This window comes from Sander vitreus, chromosome 22 (assembly GCF_031162955.1).
Source record: "Sander vitreus isolate 19-12246 chromosome 22, sanVit1, whole genome shotgun sequence".
In the NCBI taxonomy this organism is placed as follows: domain Eukaryota; kingdom Metazoa; phylum Chordata; class Actinopteri; order Perciformes; family Percidae; genus Sander; species Sander vitreus.
The window spans coordinates 17,646,730-17,667,661 of record NC_135876.1 but is presented as its reverse complement, the minus strand read 5'-3'; the positions used below and the strand labels follow the sequence as shown (position 1 = coordinate 17,667,661).

General features: G+C 38.4%; 4 protein-coding genes across 4 annotated transcripts in view; 2 read left to right on the top strand and 2 right to left on the bottom strand.

Annotated features, from left to right (window-relative positions):
• The first annotated feature begins 1,366 nt into the window (after positions 1-1,366).
• enosf1 (enolase superfamily member 1) lies at positions 1,367-8,275 on the top strand. Its single transcript, XM_078280558.1, has 15 exons — positions 1,367-1,726; positions 1,817-1,919; positions 2,816-2,931; positions 3,869-3,955; positions 4,051-4,077; positions 4,164-4,236; positions 4,342-4,380; positions 4,536-4,618; positions 4,702-4,824; positions 5,198-5,332; positions 5,933-5,974; positions 6,065-6,194; positions 6,514-6,613; positions 6,703-6,784; positions 7,835-8,275. The coding sequence occupies exons 1-15, from the start codon at positions 1,646-1,648 to the stop codon at positions 7,925-7,927; spliced, it is 1,314 nt and encodes a 437-aa protein (XP_078136684.1). The 5' UTR covers positions 1,367-1,645; the 3' UTR covers positions 7,928-8,275.
• Positions 8,132-13,181, bottom strand: tyms (thymidylate synthetase). Its single transcript, XM_078280559.1, has 7 exons — positions 12,866-13,181; positions 11,322-11,395; positions 10,804-10,978; positions 9,055-9,156; positions 8,755-8,930; positions 8,597-8,668; positions 8,132-8,518 (listed from the first exon to the last, which is right to left on the bottom strand). The coding sequence occupies exons 1-7, from the start codon at positions 13,089-13,091 to the stop codon at positions 8,381-8,383; spliced, it is 963 nt and encodes a 320-aa protein (XP_078136685.1). The 5' UTR covers positions 13,092-13,181; the 3' UTR covers positions 8,132-8,380.
• Positions 13,182-13,690: 509 nt separating this feature from the next.
• On the bottom strand, positions 13,691-16,492 carry LOC144536907 (clusterin-like protein 1). Its single transcript, XM_078280236.1, has 8 exons — positions 16,399-16,492; positions 16,154-16,302; positions 15,542-15,712; positions 14,992-15,442; positions 14,771-14,905; positions 14,549-14,550; positions 14,270-14,482; positions 13,691-13,900 (listed from the first exon to the last, which is right to left on the bottom strand). The coding sequence occupies exons 1-8, from the start codon at positions 16,490-16,492 to the stop codon at positions 13,691-13,693; spliced, it is 1,425 nt and encodes a 474-aa protein (XP_078136362.1).
• Positions 16,493-20,651: 4,159 nt separating this feature from the next.
• Positions 20,652-20,932, top strand: part of LOC144537310 (collectin-12-like) — a 33,681-nt gene continuing 33,400 nt past the window's right edge. The window contains exon 1 of the mRNA XM_078280945.1: positions 20,652-20,930. Coding sequence (XP_078137071.1) covers positions 20,924-20,930 — 7 coding nt within the window. The 5' untranslated portion in view covers positions 20,652-20,923. The remainder of the gene's footprint in view (positions 20,931-20,932) is intronic.

Here is a 20,932-nt window from a genome sequence, read left to right as displayed (position 1 = left end):
AGGCTAGCATAAAAGTGCCCCTAGGACTCATTTGGTCATTTGACCAAAAAATTAGAATACGGTAAATCTTAAAAGTGACGCTTCCGTCCTAAATATGCTTTTAAAGTTTGACTCGAGTACATTCACAAAAAGACCCTAGGTTGCATTTTGGCGAGAGTTACGCTTTAACCCTCGTGTTGTCTCCCCTGGTCAAACACATTGACACATTTTTAATGGTTTTTTTTAAAAACGTTTTTGTCGCTTTTTAAAACATTGTTATTGCCTTGTTTGATGCTTTTTTTCAAAGCTTTATTCTGCTGTTTTCAAGGCTTTCAATGCCTTTAGTCGCTTTTTTCAATGTTTTTGTCACTTTTGTCATTTTAGTCAACATTCTTTGACGTTTTTTTCAACATTTTAATTGTACTTGCGAAGAGTGCTGCGATAAACCATCCATGTTATTTTTAGGCAATTTTGTTGAAAGAAACCCACATTTCTGATATAGAAAACTTTGAAAAATGGTCGGACTTGACCATACTGTCTATGGACTTGACCGGAGGACAACAGGAGGTTTAAAACTTCGGTAAAGTTAGACAGAAATTAGCAGATTCGCAAGATTTGCGGTTCAATAAATCTTGGACGAAACGTGTTACTTACACAATAGGAAGCTCTATCTAACCGTAGTAAGGTAGACAACAAGGTACAACCCGTTTTTTATCCGAAAGAACCGTCTACATATGTGGATAAATACAATGCGTCCCTGTGAGCGTTCTGCTTTCAGCCGAGCGTCTAGGGAATATTTTTTGCCAAAAACATTTAATATATGTCATATAAACAAAGAGTCATGTCTCCAAAACTTCTACACATATAGAACCCCCCCCTGCTGGTTGTACTACAACATGTAGTTATCAAAAATAATCATATGCATAATTTTAAGGAATATTTATTGCTAAAAACATGTAATACTTTAATTATTACAAAGAGAAGTGTTTCCATACTTACCTCGCTATTACTGCTCACCTAATAGTTGAACTATGATGATTACTTTTCAAAAATACTAACTAAAATAATTTTTGGGTATATTTATCTCAAGAAATATGTTATAATTACATAGAAAATGTCTGACAAAATACTCCAGAGAAGGTAGTTGTACTACAACAAAAACTTAGTTTGTGTGGAGTAATTTAGGAAGAGCTAGACTCAATGACATTGACGGTATTTAATTTTTTCGCAATATAAATTCATAAAAAATAGGCTGAGCCAGATTCCCAAAAAGTGGCAGGTGTAGTATGTTCACAGGGAGGCCCTAGATGTGTGGCGTGATTTTGGAAGAGCTAGGCTCAACAACAGTGAAGCTGTAGTGAATTTTATCTTTGTGTATCCACTTTCGGTTTTGCACTTTGTAGACGGTCCCTAGACGCTCGGCTGAAAGCAGAACGCTCACAGGGACGCATTGTATTTATCCACATATGTAGACGGTTCTTTCGGATAAAAACCGGGATGTAGCTTGTTGTCTACCTTACTACGGTTAGATAGAGTTGCCTATTGTGTAAGTAACACGTTTCGTCTGAGAGTTATTTAACCGCAAACCCGCCAATTTCTGTCTAACTTTACCGAAGTAGGGTTAAAGGTTCTTGAGTCACAAGGCGGATGTAAACACAGTGACAAAATGTCGCACAAAATTATTAATGTGACAGTCAGGGATGTGAGATTCCCGACGTCTTTGGAGCAGCACGGCTCTGATGCGATGGTAAGGAAGTTTGTGCAGCTGTAGCAACACTGCTGTGTGCATGTGTTGTACTTACATTTGCAAAGACCTTATTAACTTTCCACCCTGCAGCACACCGACCCGGATTATTCAACCGCATATGTGGTTATCGACACGGACTGCGGGTTGAAAGGCTTCGGCTTCACATTCACTCTGGGGAAAGGCACAGAGATTGGTAAGATTTACACAATGCACAAAATACATGCACTTTTAAACAACGCACTTAGCCTCAGAACACGACCAACACACTAGGCCTCGGAATGCCTGTGCCAGTGCTAATACGTTCATGTGCGCCTAATAAACTTCGAATTATGATTATCTGGAGCGTAAATACAACTTTTGCAAGTTCCAATCATTACCTATTTGTGAATTGAACTAAGTTGGATGAAATTATACAGCCTATATATCAGCTAATTACATTAAATGCCAAAATGCTATTATTTCATTAATAAGCTTTGATTAAATACACAATATTTAACATAAATAATCGTAGCTTTCGTTACCAAAGTAAAAACGTGCTTACGTGCAGTTTAGTGTCCCAAATTATTTTCCAAAAACTGAGTGTCCCAAATGATGAGGGTCTTATTTGAGACAGGTTAAGGTTAGGGGTAGGGTTAGGGTAGCACAGGTGGTTTAGCAGGTTCATAATTAATTAAGGACATTGTATGGGGAATTTGGGACACTAAACTGCACGTATACCGTAAAAACATTTACAAAACAGGCACACAAATGACTAAAATGGTAAATATGACATTGCTTCTTAATAATCAAATGTTAAATGTAGTATCAATAACATTTCGTACAAGATTTGTCTGTACTTGAAGGCAACATTTCTTTCCCACATTTTCTTCTCGGCTTGAGTGCAAGTTGAACCATAGACTGTAGGTTGAACCCAATGGTTAAACCGTACAACGCCATCTAGTGGTAAAGTTTATTAAACACAATACAAACTATTTCACGTGTTCAAAGACTTTTACCAAGATAAACTACAACATATGGTACATATGAGGTTTGGTTGTCTCGAGCGTTAAACCTTTTTAGAGGCGGATTTGTGTTGATTGTAACCCACAGTGGTGTGTGCTGTGGAGGCCCTGGCTGTTCTCGTTGTCGGGAAATTCTTGCAGGACATTGTGAGCGACTTCCGTGGATTTTACCGCCTCCTGACTAGTGATGGCCAGATGAGATGGGTAAGAACAGGTACACAAGCACTGTAAACAGTACTCCTATAGTATAAACAGATATAGATAACTCTGAACAATGCAACCTGCACCTTGCTGTACTTTTCCCAACATGGAGAGAGTGATTCACATCATCTTATCTTGCCATGGATTCATTTAACTACATTTATTCTTAGTTTAATAAGATATCAAGAAGATTTGTGGCATCTTTCTCCTTATCCGCTATAAGATACATAAATCCTGTTTGGTTACCGGTTATAATTTAAAATCATTCTGTCTGTCATCATGGAATGTTGCTGCTAGGTTTCATCTACTACTGAGTTGTTTTCTCATAATATTGCAAGGATCCACAGGTCCTCTAATCTAGTTTAAAGGGCCCTGATTAAAATTATGGTAAAGACTGATGGGCCAACACGAAAAATAAATGTGACAGATGCAGGTTTTTTAAAGAAGTAGTGTCAGGTCCGTGCAAAAGAGGCTCTTCAGTACAAAGAATGTGTGCAAAATGTGAAAAAAAAAATCTAGTTTTTTAAGGTCCCAAAGTCCTGATTAAGACTGATGGGCCAAGACAAATACATGTTTAATGGTACTTTGCACTCTTTTCAAGAAGTAGTGTGCATGCAGCCAAAAATAAAATAAAAGAAGCTCTTCAGATACAAAGAAAAGCTATTTATAATGTGTAATCAAAATTAAAGAAATGTGAGAGAAAAAAATTCTTAATTTGTCAATTTCCCACAGTGCTAGTTCAGGATTGCACACTTTAACTACATTTTTATTTCCATCAGGTCTTCATTTTACTGTTAGTTTTTCACATTCTGCCTCTTTTTGTAACCCCCACTTTTGATGCACACTACACTTAAGTGTTTTTCAGTGCTACCTGCCTATGCAATGTTAAACTCATAAAGGGGATGTCAAGGTGACTCTTTTTTAAACTCGTCTGAACCAGTTAGGCCCAGAGAAAGGAGTGATCCACCTGGCCACGGCTGCAGTCCTGAATGCTGTGTGGGACCTGTGGGCGAGGGCAGAGGGCAAGGTGGGGACTGTTTGAGGTATTATGAGAAAAACAAAATTTCCTTCACAAGCATGACACTTTATGACTCATGAGCTATTGTCATCATTTTCCTGCAGCCGTTGTGGAAGCTGCTTGTTGACATGGTGAGTCACAGGAAATGTAGATCTTTTTTTTTTTATTATTTATGTCCAGGATGTGATTAGAATGTGTCTTCTATGTATCAATTCAGGATCCCAAGCAGATTGTCTCATGCATTGACTTCAGATACATCACTGATGCGCTTACAGAGGAGGAGGCTCTAGGTGAGACTGGTTTATGATGTGCAGTATATATCGGTATGTCCAGCACAGTTTGAATAACAGTGTAGTCAAAGCCAATACTCTTTCTGATTTTCTTTTCTTATTCAGACATACTAATGAAAGCACAGGATGGCAAGCAGCACAGAGGTGAGCACACTAAAAAGAGTCATTAATTACCTGGCTTTAGAAACTAACTGCTTTTAGCAGGCATAATATTCCCCAGCACTCCACTATTGCTCTATTAAAACACACTTATCTTCGAGTGTTTATTACCTGTGTGGACTGCTTCTCTCGCCTCCCAGAGGATCTCATGCTGAAAGAAGGTTATCCTGCCTACACTACCTCCTGTGCATGGCTTGGATACTCAGACCAGCTGCTCAAACAGGTCTCTGTGCTATAAAGTACATGTCATTTCTCAGGTTGGACAAATAGTATTCAAATAACAATGTCAGTTGTGTGTTTCTAAAGCTCTGCACGGATGCACTTAAAAGTGGTTGGACCAAGTTCAAGGTGAAAGTCGGTGCTGATCTAGAAGATGACATACGCAGGTGCCGCCTCATAAGGCAAATGATTGGACCCAGTAACACTTTGGTAACGTTGTTTCCCCCCTAACCATTGTGTTTACATTAATTCATTTCAATTCAGTTCAGTTTATTTAGGAAGTGTACAGTGCAAATTAATACGCATGATTAAACATGGGTTAAAAATCATCTGTAGTCCACTACACTGACAATGTTAAAAAAGGCTTTTTAAAATACAAATAAACAAGAAAGAAAGTCAACACGACAAGCATAGCAGAACTTGGCACAAAATAAGACGCAGCACAGAAGCAAAAAGATCAGCAACAAAACAAAGCAGAACAGGGTACAAGGTAAAACTACAAAGATTAGATAAGACACAGCTGTTGAGAGCAATAAAAGACACATCAGGACATAACCGCATACTAAAGTGTTTTTGTGTTTAGATGATCGATGCCAACCAGAGATGGGACGTAGCCGAGGCCATCAGCTGGGTGTCCAGCCTGGCTGAGTTCAAACCTCTTTGGATCGAGGAGCCCACGTCTCCAGACGACATCCTGGGTCACGCTGCTATCTCCAAGGTAAGAAAGAAGTTAGATTTACCAGCTTGCTCACATGTTTTTGTGTTGAAGACGTGGACGGATCATGAGACAAGTGGAACCCTGAGCATGACATGTAAAAGGCCCCCCACCCCTTCAACATAGTAGCAAGGCAGAAAGAGACACACAATGCAAGTCATTATGCGTCTCTTTTTGTCGTCATTTTGCATCTCTTTGTGGTAGTTTGTGACTCTTTGATGTAATTTTGCATCTCTTTTATGGTTATGTTGCATATCTTTCTGGTCGTTTTGCCTCTCTGGTCATGTTGTGTCTCTTTCTGCTCGTTTTGCATCTCTTTGTGGTTGTTTTGTCTCTCCTTCTGGATACGTTGCGTCTCTTTGTGGTTATTATGTTACTCTTTGTAGTTTTGTGTCTCTTTCTGGATACGTTACGTGTCTTTGTGGTTATGTTACTCTGTAGTTGTTTTGTGTCTCTTTTTTGCATCCTTTTTGTGGTCATTTCGCATCTCTTTTGGTGACTTTTCTCTGCCTGCCGGTCCCCTGGGTCTGTACCTGGTAGACTGGTTCAGTAATCCATCTGTGGTTGAAGACTGATAAAAGATATTTGACTTTGTTGCTGCAGGCTTTGGCTCCTCTCGGGATTGGGGTGGCAACAGGAGAGCAGGTCAGAGCTCCGTGTTTGTTCTCGCATACATATCACTGGCTGATGAATCGATAGTTCCTAGTTGGGTACCTGTTTCCTTTTCCTTTCCAGTGTCACAGCAGGGTGATGTTTAAGCAGTTCCTCCAGGCCTCAGCTCTGCAGTTTGTCCAGATAGACAGCTGTCGGCTGGGCAGTGTCAACGAGAACCTGGCTGTGCTTCTGATGGCCCACAAGTTCCAGGGTAAAACTCAAGACATGACAACAATCGCACAAGAGTCATATATGAAGCCTTAAAAGCAATAATATAAAGCTAAATCTTTTTTTTGGAGCATTGAAAGCAACAAAAGAGAGTAAAAGGTTATTCAACCAATCAAAATATATAACTTTTTGTACCAACTGATTGGAGGTCAAATAAAAAAACAAAATGTTCACTATTTAACTAATAGTGTTTCTAAATGATGAATTCAGTTCAGTCTGGTTTCAGGGCTACATAGTTTTAATTTGATATCTGTATGAAAAACATGGCTACAACATACATACTACGATGTCTCTTCTTTTAGTGCCCGTTTGTCCTCATGCTGGAGGAGTCGGTCTCTGTGAGCTCGTCCAGCATCTGATTCTGTTCGACTACATCTGTGTGTCTGGAAGTCTCAGCGACCGGTAAGAGCAGGATTGGTTTTTGTCACCAGTTAAGAGCTCCTCACTGTAACTGATTAGCAAATTATATTAGCATCACTTTTTCCTTTCAGAATGTGTGAATATGTGGATCACCTACATGAACACTTCACCAGTCCTGTGGTAATTCATAACGCCCACTACATGCCTCCCAAGGTAAGATAAGGACATAAAGTTTTATATCTGATACCTTCATATATATGGATAGATGATATCTACTCATATATGTATCTATCTATTCATATAGATATTCATCTATGAGGCAGCAGCATAGAGATTACGCCCATTCATCTATATATATAGCAGGAGCAGAGAATATCTATCTTATCTATCTATATATATATATATATAGAAAGATATCTATCTATCTATATGTATATATATATATATATCTATCTATATATATATATATATATATATTAGATATGTTCATCTTATATATATATATAGATATATATAGATAGATATATATCTATATAGATATCTATCTATATATAGATATCTATCTATATAGATATCTATCTATATAGATATAGATATCTATCTATATAGATATCTATCTATATAGATATAGATATCTATCTATAGATATAGATCTATAGATATAGATATCTATCTATAGATATCTAGATATCTATCTATAGATATCTATAGATATCTAGATATCTATCTATAGATATCTAGATATATATCTAGATATATATATATATAGATATATATATATATAGAGATATATATATAGATAGAGATATATATATAGATAGATAGATATATAGATATATATCTATATCTAGATATATATAGATATATATAGATAGATATCTATCTATATAGAGATATAGATAGATATCTATCTATATAGAGATATAGATAGATATCTATAGATATAGAGATATAGATATCTATAGATATCTATCTATATAGAGATATAGATATCTATAGATATAGAGATATAGATATCTATAGATATAGAGATATAGATATCTATAGATATCTATCTATATATATATAGATAGAGATATATATATATATATATATAGAGATATATATATAGAGATATATAGAGATAGAGATATATATATAGATAGAGAGATATATATAGATATATAGAAGTGGAAAGTAGCAGAAAATGAAAAATACTCAAGTAAAGTACAAGTACTATAGTACATTACTTGAGTAAATGTACACTGTGCTTATTGTTCTCAGGAGCCAGGCTACTCTTGTGAGATGCTGGAATCATCAGTGCAGAGACACCAGTACCCTGACGGAGATGTATGGAAGATGATCATAAACAAATGAGGACTTTATGTCAAACATTTAACCCAAGGCATTTTTATAGACCTATAATTGGTCTGGGTTAAGTGGAGTGAAAATGGATTGCACTTAATAAACTGCAAGAGTAGAAGTGTAGCGGACACTTTTAAAATCCATACTTCTGTAATATTAAATGTGTTTTGCTGCTAGGCTCCTGTTGGGCCAACAGCAATCATGTATAAGCTGACACAAATGTAAATTCTTTATTGACAAATTAAGCTGATCTAACTGGCATTTTTACACTTTCAGTAATAGGAGAAAACACTTTTCTGTAAGAACTTTGTGGTTTAAAGTGTCATTTCACCAAAATCATAAAAGAATTAACACGCTTAACCTTTTTGTTTTGTGATATGGATAAACTGAACATGACAGTTAATGACATACTATAAAGTACATATAAAGCAATAGAATTTACACACACACACACACACACACTTTTTAGACAGCCATCTGCATCTTAATGGTTGGATGAGGGTTGTAGTCGCAGATCTCAAAGTCCTCTGCACGGAAATCATCGATGCTCTCCACTTTTCTCAGGATCTTCAGCTTGGGGAAGGGGCGGATCTCCCTCTGAAGCTGCGAATTTAGACAGATGTGTAAGTTTGAAATCAAGCGGAGAGCGGGGAGATAGAAAGCTGTCTTTAACTAACCCACCTGTACTTTGAGAGGTTCGATGTGGTTGTCGTAGATGTGAGCGTCTCCCAGAGTGTGAACAAAGTCGCCGGGCTGGAGGGACGGAGTGAAAAAACACATGACAGGTGAGGTGAGGACGACAATACGCTAAAACTTTGTGACAAAAGCAGTGCTCTTACCTTGAGTCCTGTGAGGTGTGCAATCATGTAGGTAAGAAGTGCATAGCTGGCGATATTGAAAGGCACCCCCAGGCCCATATCACCTGAACGCTGGTAGAGCTGACACGACAGCTCGCCATCACACACGTAGAACTGACAGAGGGCGTGGCAGGGGGGCAGAGCCATGAGGGGAAGGTCTGCAACAACATATGACAAGACGAGATTTAAAATGATAGAACATCACTACAATCAGGTTTAAAGAGCGCTTTAGAGCAGTTTAGGATTCATTCTCAAGAAGTTTAAAATGTGTACATGCCGCACCTTTGGGGTTCCATGCACACATGATGATCCGTCTGTCCTCTGGATTCTTATTGATAGTATCAATGACCTTCTGCAGCTGGTCAACACCTTGTCCCGTGTAATCTGTTGAAGACATTTATAAAATAGGATCCTTTAAGATCTGAGACGCAGTTATGTGCGTGTAGCTGCTATTGTGCAATATGCCTACCAAATATGATCTATTTAAAAGGAATAGTTCTACATTTAGGGAATCATGCTTATTTTCTCTCCCCCCCCCCCTTCCAGTCTTTATGCTAAGCTGTCTGCAGTTTCATATTTACTGTACAGACATACGAGTGATAATCTTCTCATGTAAAAAAAATAGTCTTTTAAGGTTGCAAAAATAACCTTATAATAATAGAAATATAGCTATGTTTCTATTGTGCATAAATCCCTTATAATATACTCATATTTCTGTCAGATGGTCCTGCTTTTAGAAATGGAAGCCTAAGTGCAATGCCCAATGTAGATCCCACAACCAGTTGCAAAGTCTTTACAAAAGATACCCAGTTAAAATGTCCATTAATACTTTGTGTGAATAATTGCCTGGCTGGTGCCTCAGCCAGCAGCATCTCCAAACCACTTTGATCATTCAAACCAAGTCCACATTTGGTTACTTGAAATTCTACTTAAAGCGTAACTCGCGCCAAAATGCAACCTAGGGTCTTTTTGTGAATGTACCCGAGTCAAACTTTCGTTTAAAAGCATATTTAGGACGTAATCGCCACTTTTAAGATTTACTGTATTTTCGTTTTTCGGTCAAATGGCCTTTTGAATGGGAGTCCTACGTGCACTTTTATGCTAGCCTCAAAATAGCTATTTTTCAAACACTAAGAAGGCTCGACACAACATGAAACTTTGCTCGAAGTATCGCCAGGGGCTCTACACATGAACGAAAGCATTGACAACATTGTTTATGTACCCAGAGTTTACTAAAAAAGGTTTTGAACAACTCACCGTAGGTCTTGTTGTTTCTGGCCGCTACCACCGCGGCAGTCAAAACGAGTAGATATGCGAATGCGAATGAACATACTCCATATGAGGCTCTACAAACTACGAGGGCAACGACAAAACAAGAAATAATCCGTGCATTTATATGGAACTAAGCTTTAGGAGCTTTCCATCTTTACTCTCCTCCCTGTTACGTTGCATTCGGAGATCGATTGTTTTTGACTGATAAAATGGCTGCGGCCGGAAACAACAAGACCTACAGTGAGTTGTTCAAAACCTTTTTTAGTAAACTCTGTGTACACAATGTTGTCAACGCTTTCGTTCATGTGTAGAGCCCCTGGTGATACTTCGAGCAAAGTTTCATGTTGTGTCGAGCCTTCTTAGTGTTTTAAAAATAGCTATTTTGAGGCTAGCATAAAAGTGCCCCTAGGACTCCCATTCAAAAGGCCATTTGACCGAAAAACGAGAATACGGTAAATCTTAAAAGTGACGCTTCCGTCCCAAATATGCTTTTAAACGAAAGTTTGACTCGGATACATTCACACAAAGACCCTAGGTTGCATTTTGGCGAGAGTTACGCTTTAAAACAGAGTGCATTTTTGGTAATTTGATTTAAAAAAATAAATAAATAACTGTGTTTAAACCTTCAAAAAGGGGAATATGTGATTGTAAATATGGACTTAAGTAGATGCCACACACTTAATCCATGTAGTAACCAATAAACAAAAAAAGCCTTTGTCACTGCACATTAAACTGGGTGCAGCTGTACTGTAACTGTACCTGCATGCATGTTTGTGTACTCTGCACCAAAGTGCCTCCACTGGAAACCATACACAGGCCCCAGGTCGCCTTCCTCTCTCTCGGTTAACCCAAGGTTGTCCAGGAAGTCCCGGGACCCGTTGGCTTCCCAAATCTTCACCCCTTTCTCTGAGAGCTCCTTGGCATTTGTTGATCCCTGTGACCACAGTAAAAGAAATATCAGAGCACAATTCAGTACTTGACACAAAACCTGCATGTGAACCTAAAGAGTGAGTTTACCCAAATTGCTAAATAAATATTTTCTCAGCTATCTTTTCAGGCATGTAGCCATGATGTAGATATTTCCTGGTTTAGGTTTTCAGATTTTAATCTGAGGTGTCTGCATCTGATGTAATGGAGAAAGCCTCAGGAGAGCCATGGTAGTCCTTTTTCCAAATGGGGATATTTTACAATCTACAGTACGGCCATCAAACCCAACACTATCTGCATGGCTTTATACCACTAGTGGAAAAATTATTTTATTCATCTCTCATCCTCACCTTAATAAACCACAGCAGTTCTTCAAGGATCCCTTTCCAAAATACTCTCTTGGTTGTCAGCAGGGGAAACTGATCTACAAGTAAACAGGAACAGGTTATTTAATATTACGACATAAACAAACATGATTATAAAGATCCCTTAAATTTGCTTATTAAAAACTATGACTAAGACATGTATGGGAGCTGTATTACAAATAAACCTCTCAGTGCTCCCTGGTGGACAAACTATGTACTGCTGATAATGTTTTCTGAATGAACACAAACAATACAGTGGCTTGCATAAGTTTACACACCCATGCTAAAGTTGACAAAAAAGAGAAATAAAAACGACATCTTTTGGAAATTCATCGTAATGCCTTAATTAAAATAATTAGGAAAAATCCAACCTTTAAGGATACCAATTTTCTTTGTGAATTTATAATGTATCGTAAATAAATAAATGTTCTTCCTTAAAATACAGGGGGCATAAGTAAGTACACCCCTATGTTAAATTCCCATAGAGGCAGGCAGATTATTATTTTTAAAGGCCAGTTATTTCGTGGATCCAGGATACTATGCATCCTGATAAAGTTCCCTTGGCCTTTTGAATTAAAATAGCCCCGCATCATCACATACCCTTCACCATACCTAGAGATTGGCATGGTTTTATTTCAGTTAGCCTAATAGCTGGTTTGATTTGCATTGAGAGATGATTTTATGGAAAGTACCCCATGCCAATCTCTAGGTATGGTGAAGGGTCTGTGATGATGTGGGGCTATTTTAATTCCGAAGGTTAAGGGAACTTTATCAGGATGCATAGTATCCTGGATCCATGAAATAACTGGCCTTTAAAAATAAACATCTGCCTGCCTCTATGGGAATTTAACATAGGGGTGTACTTACTTATGTCCCCTGTATTTTAAGGAAGAACATTTATTTATTTACGATACCTTATTCAGTCACAAAGAAAATTGGTGTCCTTGAAGGTTGGATTTTTCCTTTTTTTTAAATTAAGATCAATTTCCAAAAGATGTTCCTCTTTTTAGCCAACTTTAGCATGGGTGTGTAAACTTTTGCAAGCCACTGTACATGTATTTGACATTCCTGTAGCAATATATCTGCCTAGTTCTGCTATTTCACCCGGGTTCATGTACTGTACATTTAAACGCATGTACTGAATAACGTTTACTTTACTTGAGTACTTTAATTCCATGCTATTTTAAACTGTTACTCCACTAAAATGGAGAACTATTGAATTTCTTACTCCACTACGTTTGACACCTTTATTTAGTAGCTACTTTGTAGATTAAGATTTAACAAACAAAACGTGGTTACTTCTTAAAGAGGGCCGTTCTGCATAATTTACTTTTGATACTTTGAGTTTATTTTGCAGATACCTTTTTTAATTTTGAATGCAGGACTGTTATGCAGGAGTATTTTAGTAGTAATACTTTCAACGTTACTTCAGTAAAGGAAGGACCTGAATAACGTTACTTACTACCAGCATTCTCAACATATACAGTAAATAGATAATTACCAAACAAACAAAGTGAAACCTTACAAACCTCGCAGACTGTATCTGATCTGAGCACCGAACACAGAGATGACTCCTGTTCCGGTTCGGTCTCCCTTCCTGCGGCCGTGCTGCATAATGTACTCGATCTCATCCAGATACCCGCGTTCATCACAGAAAACCCCGAATTTCTTCTTTTCTTCCGCCGCCGCCGCGGGCTGCTTCTGCTCCTCCATTTTACAACCGCTTGGTGTGTGTATTTCTGAAGTTGCGGGCATTTTTGTGGATATACGAGTACACGATTTTACACAGACAAGACTGTTGTGTTGTTTGAACGCCAGTGAATATTTCCCGGGTAAATAAGACTTCCGTATTGACGAAGAAAACTCGCGAGAGTACTGGAAAATAAAGCGCGCCTTGCGTTTTTTCTTCTTTAAAAACCATGTCAAAAACTCAAATAGGAACCTTTCTTTACCTTTCAAACGTTAACCAGAAATAAGAATGAAGTTATAGTAATACATAAATAAACGAGTAAAGTTTTGTCTTATATTGTTCCAAAAAAAACGCTGCAGAAAATATGATCTAATTATTTAAATATCAGCTTGACAAAATACGCAAATGTGCTGTACATTTTCAAGTTAAAACAAACAACAACAAAAAAAATACCTAATTGCTCAAAACCTATATTCTTTATTCAGCATCTGAAGATCATGTGTTAATGCTGAAATATAAACATTACTCAGTTCAATTGTAAATATTCCCATGGCTCCAATATCAATGCTACATATTGCACATGGTTGCATTTTAATCATTGAATACAAAGTCAACGAGGATTCAATTTATGATTGTTTCTTAGTTACCTTATCCAAATAATGAACTAAGCCACAACGCTACTGGGATCAATACCTCTTATCTGCTGTTTATAGAGTGTCAGAGCCTCCTGAGCTACATATTGGATAAATGCATTATCATCCACCTCCAGCTCTGCTGGGACTGAGATGGTTATTGGGGCAGAGTCCAGCATGGTTACAACCACACTGCTGTCAGGTTTAGGTCTGATGCTCTTCATCTGTTGCTGTGGATTCACCTGAAAAATGAAATTGAGTGAAACTGCATCAGTGATGGCAATACAACAAATAATATTCTGCCATAGAACAAAAATAATAACTGACAATATTCTTGCCTGCCAAAAATAATCATACACATTTTTAGGCTACATTATATACAGTCAGGTAATCTTTCTTTGGCTTGGCTTTGGAGTTTAAATTTAAACATTGTTAATGCATTTTAGGTATCAAGTCTTTTATCTAAGACATAATTAAAATAGCATGTTGCAGGTAGAATTAACTGTAAAATAAGTAATAAAAATGCATTTGGCACTTAGCAACCCTTGTAGCATCCCAATTTGACTACTATAAGATGAAGTCTGACAAAACCAGCATTACTCCAAACATACTGAGATCACACTGAAGATGTTGTGTGGGCCCGCTGTGCTGTTGGACAGCTGGCTGACCCAGCCATATTTGTCATCCATGTTTCTGTACCATCTCTGTGTGTCTGCTGTGTGTCTCTGGACCAGCTGCAGCCTGTCGTCGTACTGCAGACGGGAGGCATTGAGCAGCATGTGCATCTCCTCCATCTCAGAGTGTAAATGCTGGACGCCGGGACACTGTAAGTACAAATGATCACATGTACAGAAGCGTGCCATGTCAGTATAGACCTTTATTTTCTCAACCTCTTCATCAATCAACAATTTTGACAATCAATTAAATGTCTAAGTTGTTTTCTATCAGTGTTAAATTACATATAAAACAAGAAACCTGAAGATGGCATTAAACAAATGATTAATCCAACAGTCTAAGTGACAATCAACCAAAATAATTGATAACGGAAATCATCAAAATATTACCATAGATAGATAGATAGATATTTATTGATCCAAAAATTGGGAAATTACCTTTTAGCAGATAAACTTCACATGCCTCGCACAAACTTTGGAGCTGCCAGCACTCTGATGCTTGTCTGCGGAGAGGTCTGCACAGATATCTGCTCTGGGACAGTCCCAAAGCAGAAAGGGATCCTGAATCTGTGTAGATAAACATACAATAACAGCAGTGGATATCATGATCTAATATCTAATACAAATGTAGTTCTACAAATGACATCAGATTCCTGTGCTTGATTGCTGAAAGTACTCCTCTGCTTCTTGTATCTCTTCAAACACATCAGCCATCGTGGAGCTGAATTCTTCCAGCACGTTCCTCCCAAAGTCAGACACGGAATCGAGGATGTGATCCAGATCCACCGTCCTGAAGAAGCCAGAGCTCAAGTCGCCCTGCATGGCCGACAGCGGGCTGGGTCGGGCCTCTGTGGTGAAGGCCACCAGGAAGGAATGCCCCAACACCTGTTGCATCCTTTTCACCAGTATGATGCTCTGGTTGTACAGGAGGCTGATGTTTGACAGCAGCTGGCTGAAGGATGCATCTGCCTGCAGAAGCTCCAGATCTGCTGCATCTTCTGTGACCTGGTTGTCAGGTGGGTTGGTGCGATCCACATTCTTCTCGTTCTTATTGTAAACATGATCCATGGCTTCCAGTTGGGCGGCCATTTTCCTGAAAAGAGAAATTGGCTGAGAACCATCATGTTTGGAGCCTGTTACAAATCAGTCTTAACTCTTATCATTTTGGAGGTCTGAGACAGTTATAATAGGCTAACATATAAGTCAAACCTTAAATGAGAAAGAGGCGAAGCCACGGCGACACTTAGAGCTAAAGAAGGCCTTACAAGTATCTTCAAGACAAGGTCGACATTCATCGAAGGAAGACTTGGTTAAATCTTGACATTGCTGATCAGCCTCCTTCAGTTTTTGCTCTGTTTCCCAGACCAGCTGCATTGCCCCCTGAAGGAACCCCAAAAAAGAAAGTTCTGTCTCAGATACATTACCTCTTAATAAGCCAGAGTGTATAAGATGTGGTTTGGGGCCTTGGCACAAAGCCTTTTATTTTGAAATGACTTTTAAAAAAAAAAAAACAGATTCATCTACAGACAGTTAATTTATCCTGACTGCTGTAAAACTACACTTTCAACTCCCTAAACTAGCTCCACTCCCCCATTCATTATTCACTGTCTGCTTTGAGGTTTCTCTGTGAGGCTTCGCCTTTATGAGGCAGAAAATATGTCATGGGCTTCAGAATAACCCACAAAGACGAGGCATGTAACTGCTCAACTACACTGGTCATCTTCTGTGAGAAGTTATTGTGTTTAAATACAGCCTGGCTTCATGGTACTGTGTATATAATAGGTCTGCAGAGGCTGGATTGAACAGAAACTCATTTTATACCATCTTCTTGTCACTGCTGTGTCTCAGGGTGTCCATGAAATGACTGTGCTTCTCCTCTTTTTTCTCCATGGTTTCCATCACCTGCTTCACCCCCAGTAACGCTCGCTTTATCTCCTCATCAACACACTGCTCTCCTGCTGCAGACAGCTCTACACACACCAATGAAACACAATGTATTTAAGTTTTGCAACCAATAGCAGTAAGAAAAGGTACATCTAATTGTTTTCTATAGATAAAGGCCTAACCTTTCAGCATGTCCTCCTCACTCAGCGGAGGAGAGTCAGCAGCACAAAGAAGCACTTCAGTGATGCAAATAATTTGAACAAGCAGCCTCCTCATCCTGTCCTGAGCTCTGTAAAAAAAAGTGCAGAACTTACTCATTATTCTGCTACAGGCACCACCCAGCACCATATCTTCATATAAACAAAAGACGTGCTTTGATTGTACTAACATCGACCTGCCATGTAACCTGCCACAAGGTGGTGCTATTGCTCAAGCATTTTTAACATAGAGGACATTTAAAAATGAATACAACATAAAGGGCAACTAATTGTCCCAATGGTGGTTCATTAGCATTGGATATCACATCAGTGTAAAGCTAAATAAACATGATTACCAAAAGAGATCCCCAAAGCTACTGCAGTCAACGGATCCAATCACATTACATAAGGATAATACTGAAATTGAATTAATTATTATACATAGAGTACTCCTGTTCTAGTACATGTAAAGGTGGACTGTGGACATTTAGCAACAGTGTGCAACTGTTGATTCTATGTATTACATCTCTGTGTGCGTGTATCAATCAACAGAATTGAAAGAAATAAACAAAAACAGAACGTATGTATCAAACTGGCACTGAACTTGCCCACATAAAATAAATATGTCATATTGTAATGACTTCTCAATGCTAATGCTAGTTCCTTTAATTAACTTTCACTGAAAACACAGACCATTAACTCTATATATTTCTCAGGTTGCATGTGTTACATCTCACTGTCCATGCAAGTGTCATAAAATCAATCTTAATAGAAAGTTATTATGGCATTTGATGCTACCTGTGAATAAATACCTTGTCCAAATCGTTATGTGGCGATCCTATATGCGAAACAGAAACAAAAGAAATTGCAAAATAGTTTTTAAATAGTGTATTTACCTTGACGACTATGTAACACATCAGACTCCAGAACAGAAGCAGCAGGGTGTGCTGTGTTGTGGAGAGATGAGAGTGAGGCGCCTGCTTCCTCGAAGGATTGTTCTATTTTTATTGATCTACTCAGCAGCACAGATCCTATTAGTGTGCATGATTAAGCCTTATGCGCACAGCATGAGTACAGATCCATTTAGGATGGGTTTTAATTCACGGTTAACATTACTTTCTCAATTGTTTGCAGGTCTATCTCACTTAATTGTCACCCAGCATACTCCAGAGCCCTCCTCAGGTAAAACGTTCTCCTCAAATCTCCATCAGGCTGACAGTAATAAGCCTGAGCTTCCTGCAGAGACCTGGCACACACTGGCATGCTCTTGGTTAAGCTCTGTATTGTAGGTCTCAAGAGGAGCAGAAGGACTGCATGTGCAAGTATGCACGCTAATACAAAAACATCAAAGAGGAAACCAGTGTTACTTTAACTACAAATCATGTGCATTCAAATTCAGCATCCATCATACTGTGTCAGCAGCACTGCATGAGAAAAAGACTCCTTCCTTCCTGTCTTTCAGGCCTCTACCAGCAGCGACTTTCTCCTGCTGCATACAAGACAAAGTGAGTTGTTCTTATCATGATATCTAAGCATGGCAGCAGCGTGGTAAATGTGGAATTCCTGTGTGCTTTCTTAGCTCTCTGTTAATCTGAGCCCACTGCTAGAAAGCCTTGACCCAGCAAATGAGGTCCCAACCTCTGTATGAGGACCAGCAGCAGCGGGGCTGTAGGATACCTGACCTTCAGCTGCTTTTTATCAGCTCGCCACGATCCCTATCTGGGCCTTAATACCAGCCTGCTGCTCCAATTATAGCCGACCGTAAAATAACAGTTTTGAAGCCTTTAGGAAAACAAGTAATTAGTAGGTTTATCATCTCAGGCTGGTCTGGAATCTAAGACGTGGTGGACTAGATCAAACTCCAGCTATTAGCACCAAGCCTGGGTTTGAAGGCTCTGTTATCCAAAGAAAGAAGAAAAACAGATCCGAGTTTGATGTCTGTGTCACTTTTTTCTTTTCTTTTTTAAAGCTCAGACGATTTTAGAGCGGAGACACTTGGTGTTATCTATATCTTTTCCGTGTAAATCAATTGGTTTGAACTGAGCGAGTGTAAAAAGATAAGCATTGAGGCCACATCAGTGCAATGTAAGGCAGGGACACTAACCTGCACTGTGAAGATATGAGAGAAAAATCTGTCTAATTTCTTTGATATCGGATGCAGCTGTTTTCTGCCTTTGATCAGTGATCTGCATCTGCAGGTCGGAGAGATTATGGACACAAGAACTGTTGTAATTATCACTGCACCTGGAGGAGTCAAAGGGTAATGGCCACTAATGAACCTTACAGTCTAATTTTGATGGATTGTGGTCAGTATTGGCTGCCATTTGGGAATTATTTTGTGCAACAGAAATAATTGTAATGGCAAAAGTAAACATGCACATATCTAGCCTATATGATCTAATAAAAACGTTAGGAAGGGTATTTTATATCTAGTTTCGTATCAAACAGGCATACCAAGGAAGATAAAAGTACTAAATTATAAAGCACATGGTAAAACTAAAAACTAAAACTATTATGCCTGATACATATCTAAAATGCAAAAAGCTATATCTTTATCAGGTGATTTAATGAAGTCCAAGAAATGTTGTTTTCATCAAACAAATAAATTAGACAACTTAATTTATCAACTTACTACAAAATGTTTCTAGAATTTGTTTCTTGATTTTTGTGAAGCTATGGGCTACTGACATAAGGCTAAGTTAGCCTATTTGTACTACCAGGTTGAAATAATTTAACTGTGCTATTTACTTTTCTCTTATAATAGAAAAATGTCTTTTAAAATATGTAATGTTTTTGTAGTAGTAACACAGGAATGTAGAGTTATTGTGATAAATCAGTTGATAAAATAACCCAAACCACATGAGTAACATATGCTATTTTTAAAGGACACAACACAGAGAGGCCAAATGGCCCTAAAGGAATATCAAGTGAATTTTCATCCTTGAAGGAAATGAGATGTGAATATGTAAAAACACAGGAACTGCACTGAAATGTCGCCGTTTCGGTGTCGTTCCACCTCCCCAAACCTTTGAAATTATCTATAATGGGTACCAGATTTTACCCGGGGACGCGATTGCCATCAACCCCCTGTAACTTAATCTCATCTCCGGCTGGATTAGCCTACTGCAGCACCGCACGACGTCCCGGGGCCTGTCCGCACCTCCTCTATCCCGACACGGGGAGAGTCAGCAGGAGAGGACGGGACAGTCACTGGTATGACTTCAAAAACCTGAGTTGGACCATGGGTGCATTAAGAGAACAGAAGAGTTGGACAGTGGTTGTGTCCAGAAGAAAGTGATGACGATGTAAAGTTAAAAAGAGAAAGTTAGGGGAAACCGGAAATGAGGTACGCTCCTTCAAAATAAGAGTCACGTGGGTCCTTTTTGACTGGGTTGAACATCAGTAGAGTTAAAGCAGCACTGTGTTAATGAAAGTCACTCGTTAAAAGCACATTTAAGTCCTTTGAAACTCACGATTATAATCATTTTATTGTTAAATTACATTTTACATACATTTTACATGTACATTCACGGTGAAAACCATGAATCATGACCTGCTGCTAGAGCATGTGGGACATTAGTACATTGCAGTTTGAGAGCGAAGTGTCTTTAAAGCTCTGAATATAACAGTGCTATTGGTAAGCCCATGTTTGACATCTAAAACACGTTATCTTGTTTGTTTAATCAATACAAAAACAAAAGTGTAAAAACGATTCATGTAGCCCACTTTTTAATTCTTTCTTTTGCAGAGCTGTTACTATTTATTTAGCAGTCTACAACTTAGCTACGTTACTAACATTAGCAGAAACTCGAGGAAGGATAGCTAACGTTAATCCCATAATATTGTGTGTTTGCAGTTTTGTACAAATTAAACAAACATAACATAGCGTGTTTAACAGTGAGCTTTAGAGGTAACGTTAATGGTAAGTGACTTTTGTTACCTTTCTTTGAGAACATGGCTAGCTAGGCTAGTTTCCCCCACGTTTCCAATCTTATGCTAAAGCTAACTATAACGGCTGGCCATAGCATCATTTCCCAAAATGTCAAATTATTTCTTTAATTGAGATCTTGTGTTTGGAGGCATCAACATAGAAGCTAAATATTAAGAGTGAAGAGTATTTTTACACAACAGTCATTATTCTTTAAATATACTGTATCTTTGCTCTCTACGCAACAACAAAAACGATTTAATTCTGAAAGCGACACCGGAAGTGCAGCTCGCCTTTCTGTTTACCACTGGTAGTAACAGACGTCACTTTATCCTCCTTCAGGCTCCGGGAACATCACCTCACTCCTGCAAAAACTCCTCTGAAACTAAGCTAGCAAGAGACAATGGGATTTTAAACTGAAGACTCAACATTAAGACATACTTATAGTTGTATTATTTCTTTTATTAGTGTGTGTCGTTCTTCGTGAAACAAGTTTACACTTTTGCACTGGATGCTGAGATGCGCAGAAAGTGACAGCGCTCCTCATCTCTTCTACAAGTCCTCAACGAGTTATAAAACGCCATGAAAGGT

What these genes read in the sequence shown, in the direction of transcription:
- enosf1 (XM_078280558.1), top strand. Translation starts at nt 1,646, where the DNA reads ATGTCGCACAAAATTATTAATGTGACAGTCAGGGATGTGAGATTCCCG. An exon ending in GGAAGCTGCTTGTTGACATG is followed by an intron (nt 4,078 to 4,163) that starts GTGAGTCACAGG and finishes GTATCAATTCAG; the next exon opens with GATCCCAAGCAGATTGTCTC. An exon ending in TCTGGAAGTCTCAGCGACCG is followed by an intron (nt 6,614 to 6,702) that starts GTAAGAGCAGGA and finishes TTTTCCTTTCAG; the next exon opens with AATGTGTGAATATGTGGATC.
- tyms (XM_078280559.1), bottom strand. Translation starts at nt 13,091, where the DNA reads ATGCCCGCAACTTCAGAAATACACACACCAAGCGGTTGTAAAATGGAG. An exon ending in GTGTGCATGGAACCCCAAAG is followed by an intron (nt 8,931 to 9,054) that starts GTGCGGCATGTA and finishes ATGTTGTTGCAG; the next exon opens with ACCTTCCCCTCATGGCTCTG. An exon ending in CACACCTCACAGGACTCAAG is followed by an intron (nt 8,669 to 8,754) that starts GTAAGAGCACTG and finishes CCGTCCCTCCAG; the next exon opens with CCCGGCGACTTTGTTCACAC.
- LOC144536907 (XM_078280236.1), bottom strand. Translation starts at nt 16,492, where the DNA reads ATGAGGAGGCTGCTTGTTCAAATTATTTGCATCACTGAAGTGCTTCTT. An exon ending in TGAGGAGGACATGCTGAAAG is followed by an intron (nt 16,303 to 16,398) that starts GTTAGGCCTTTA and finishes TGGTGTGTGTAG; the next exon opens with AGCTGTCTGCAGCAGGAGAG. An exon ending in ACATCTTCAGTGTGATCTCA is followed by an intron (nt 13,901 to 14,269) that starts GTATGTTTGGAG and finishes TTCATTTTTCAG; the next exon opens with GTGAATCCACAGCAACAGAT.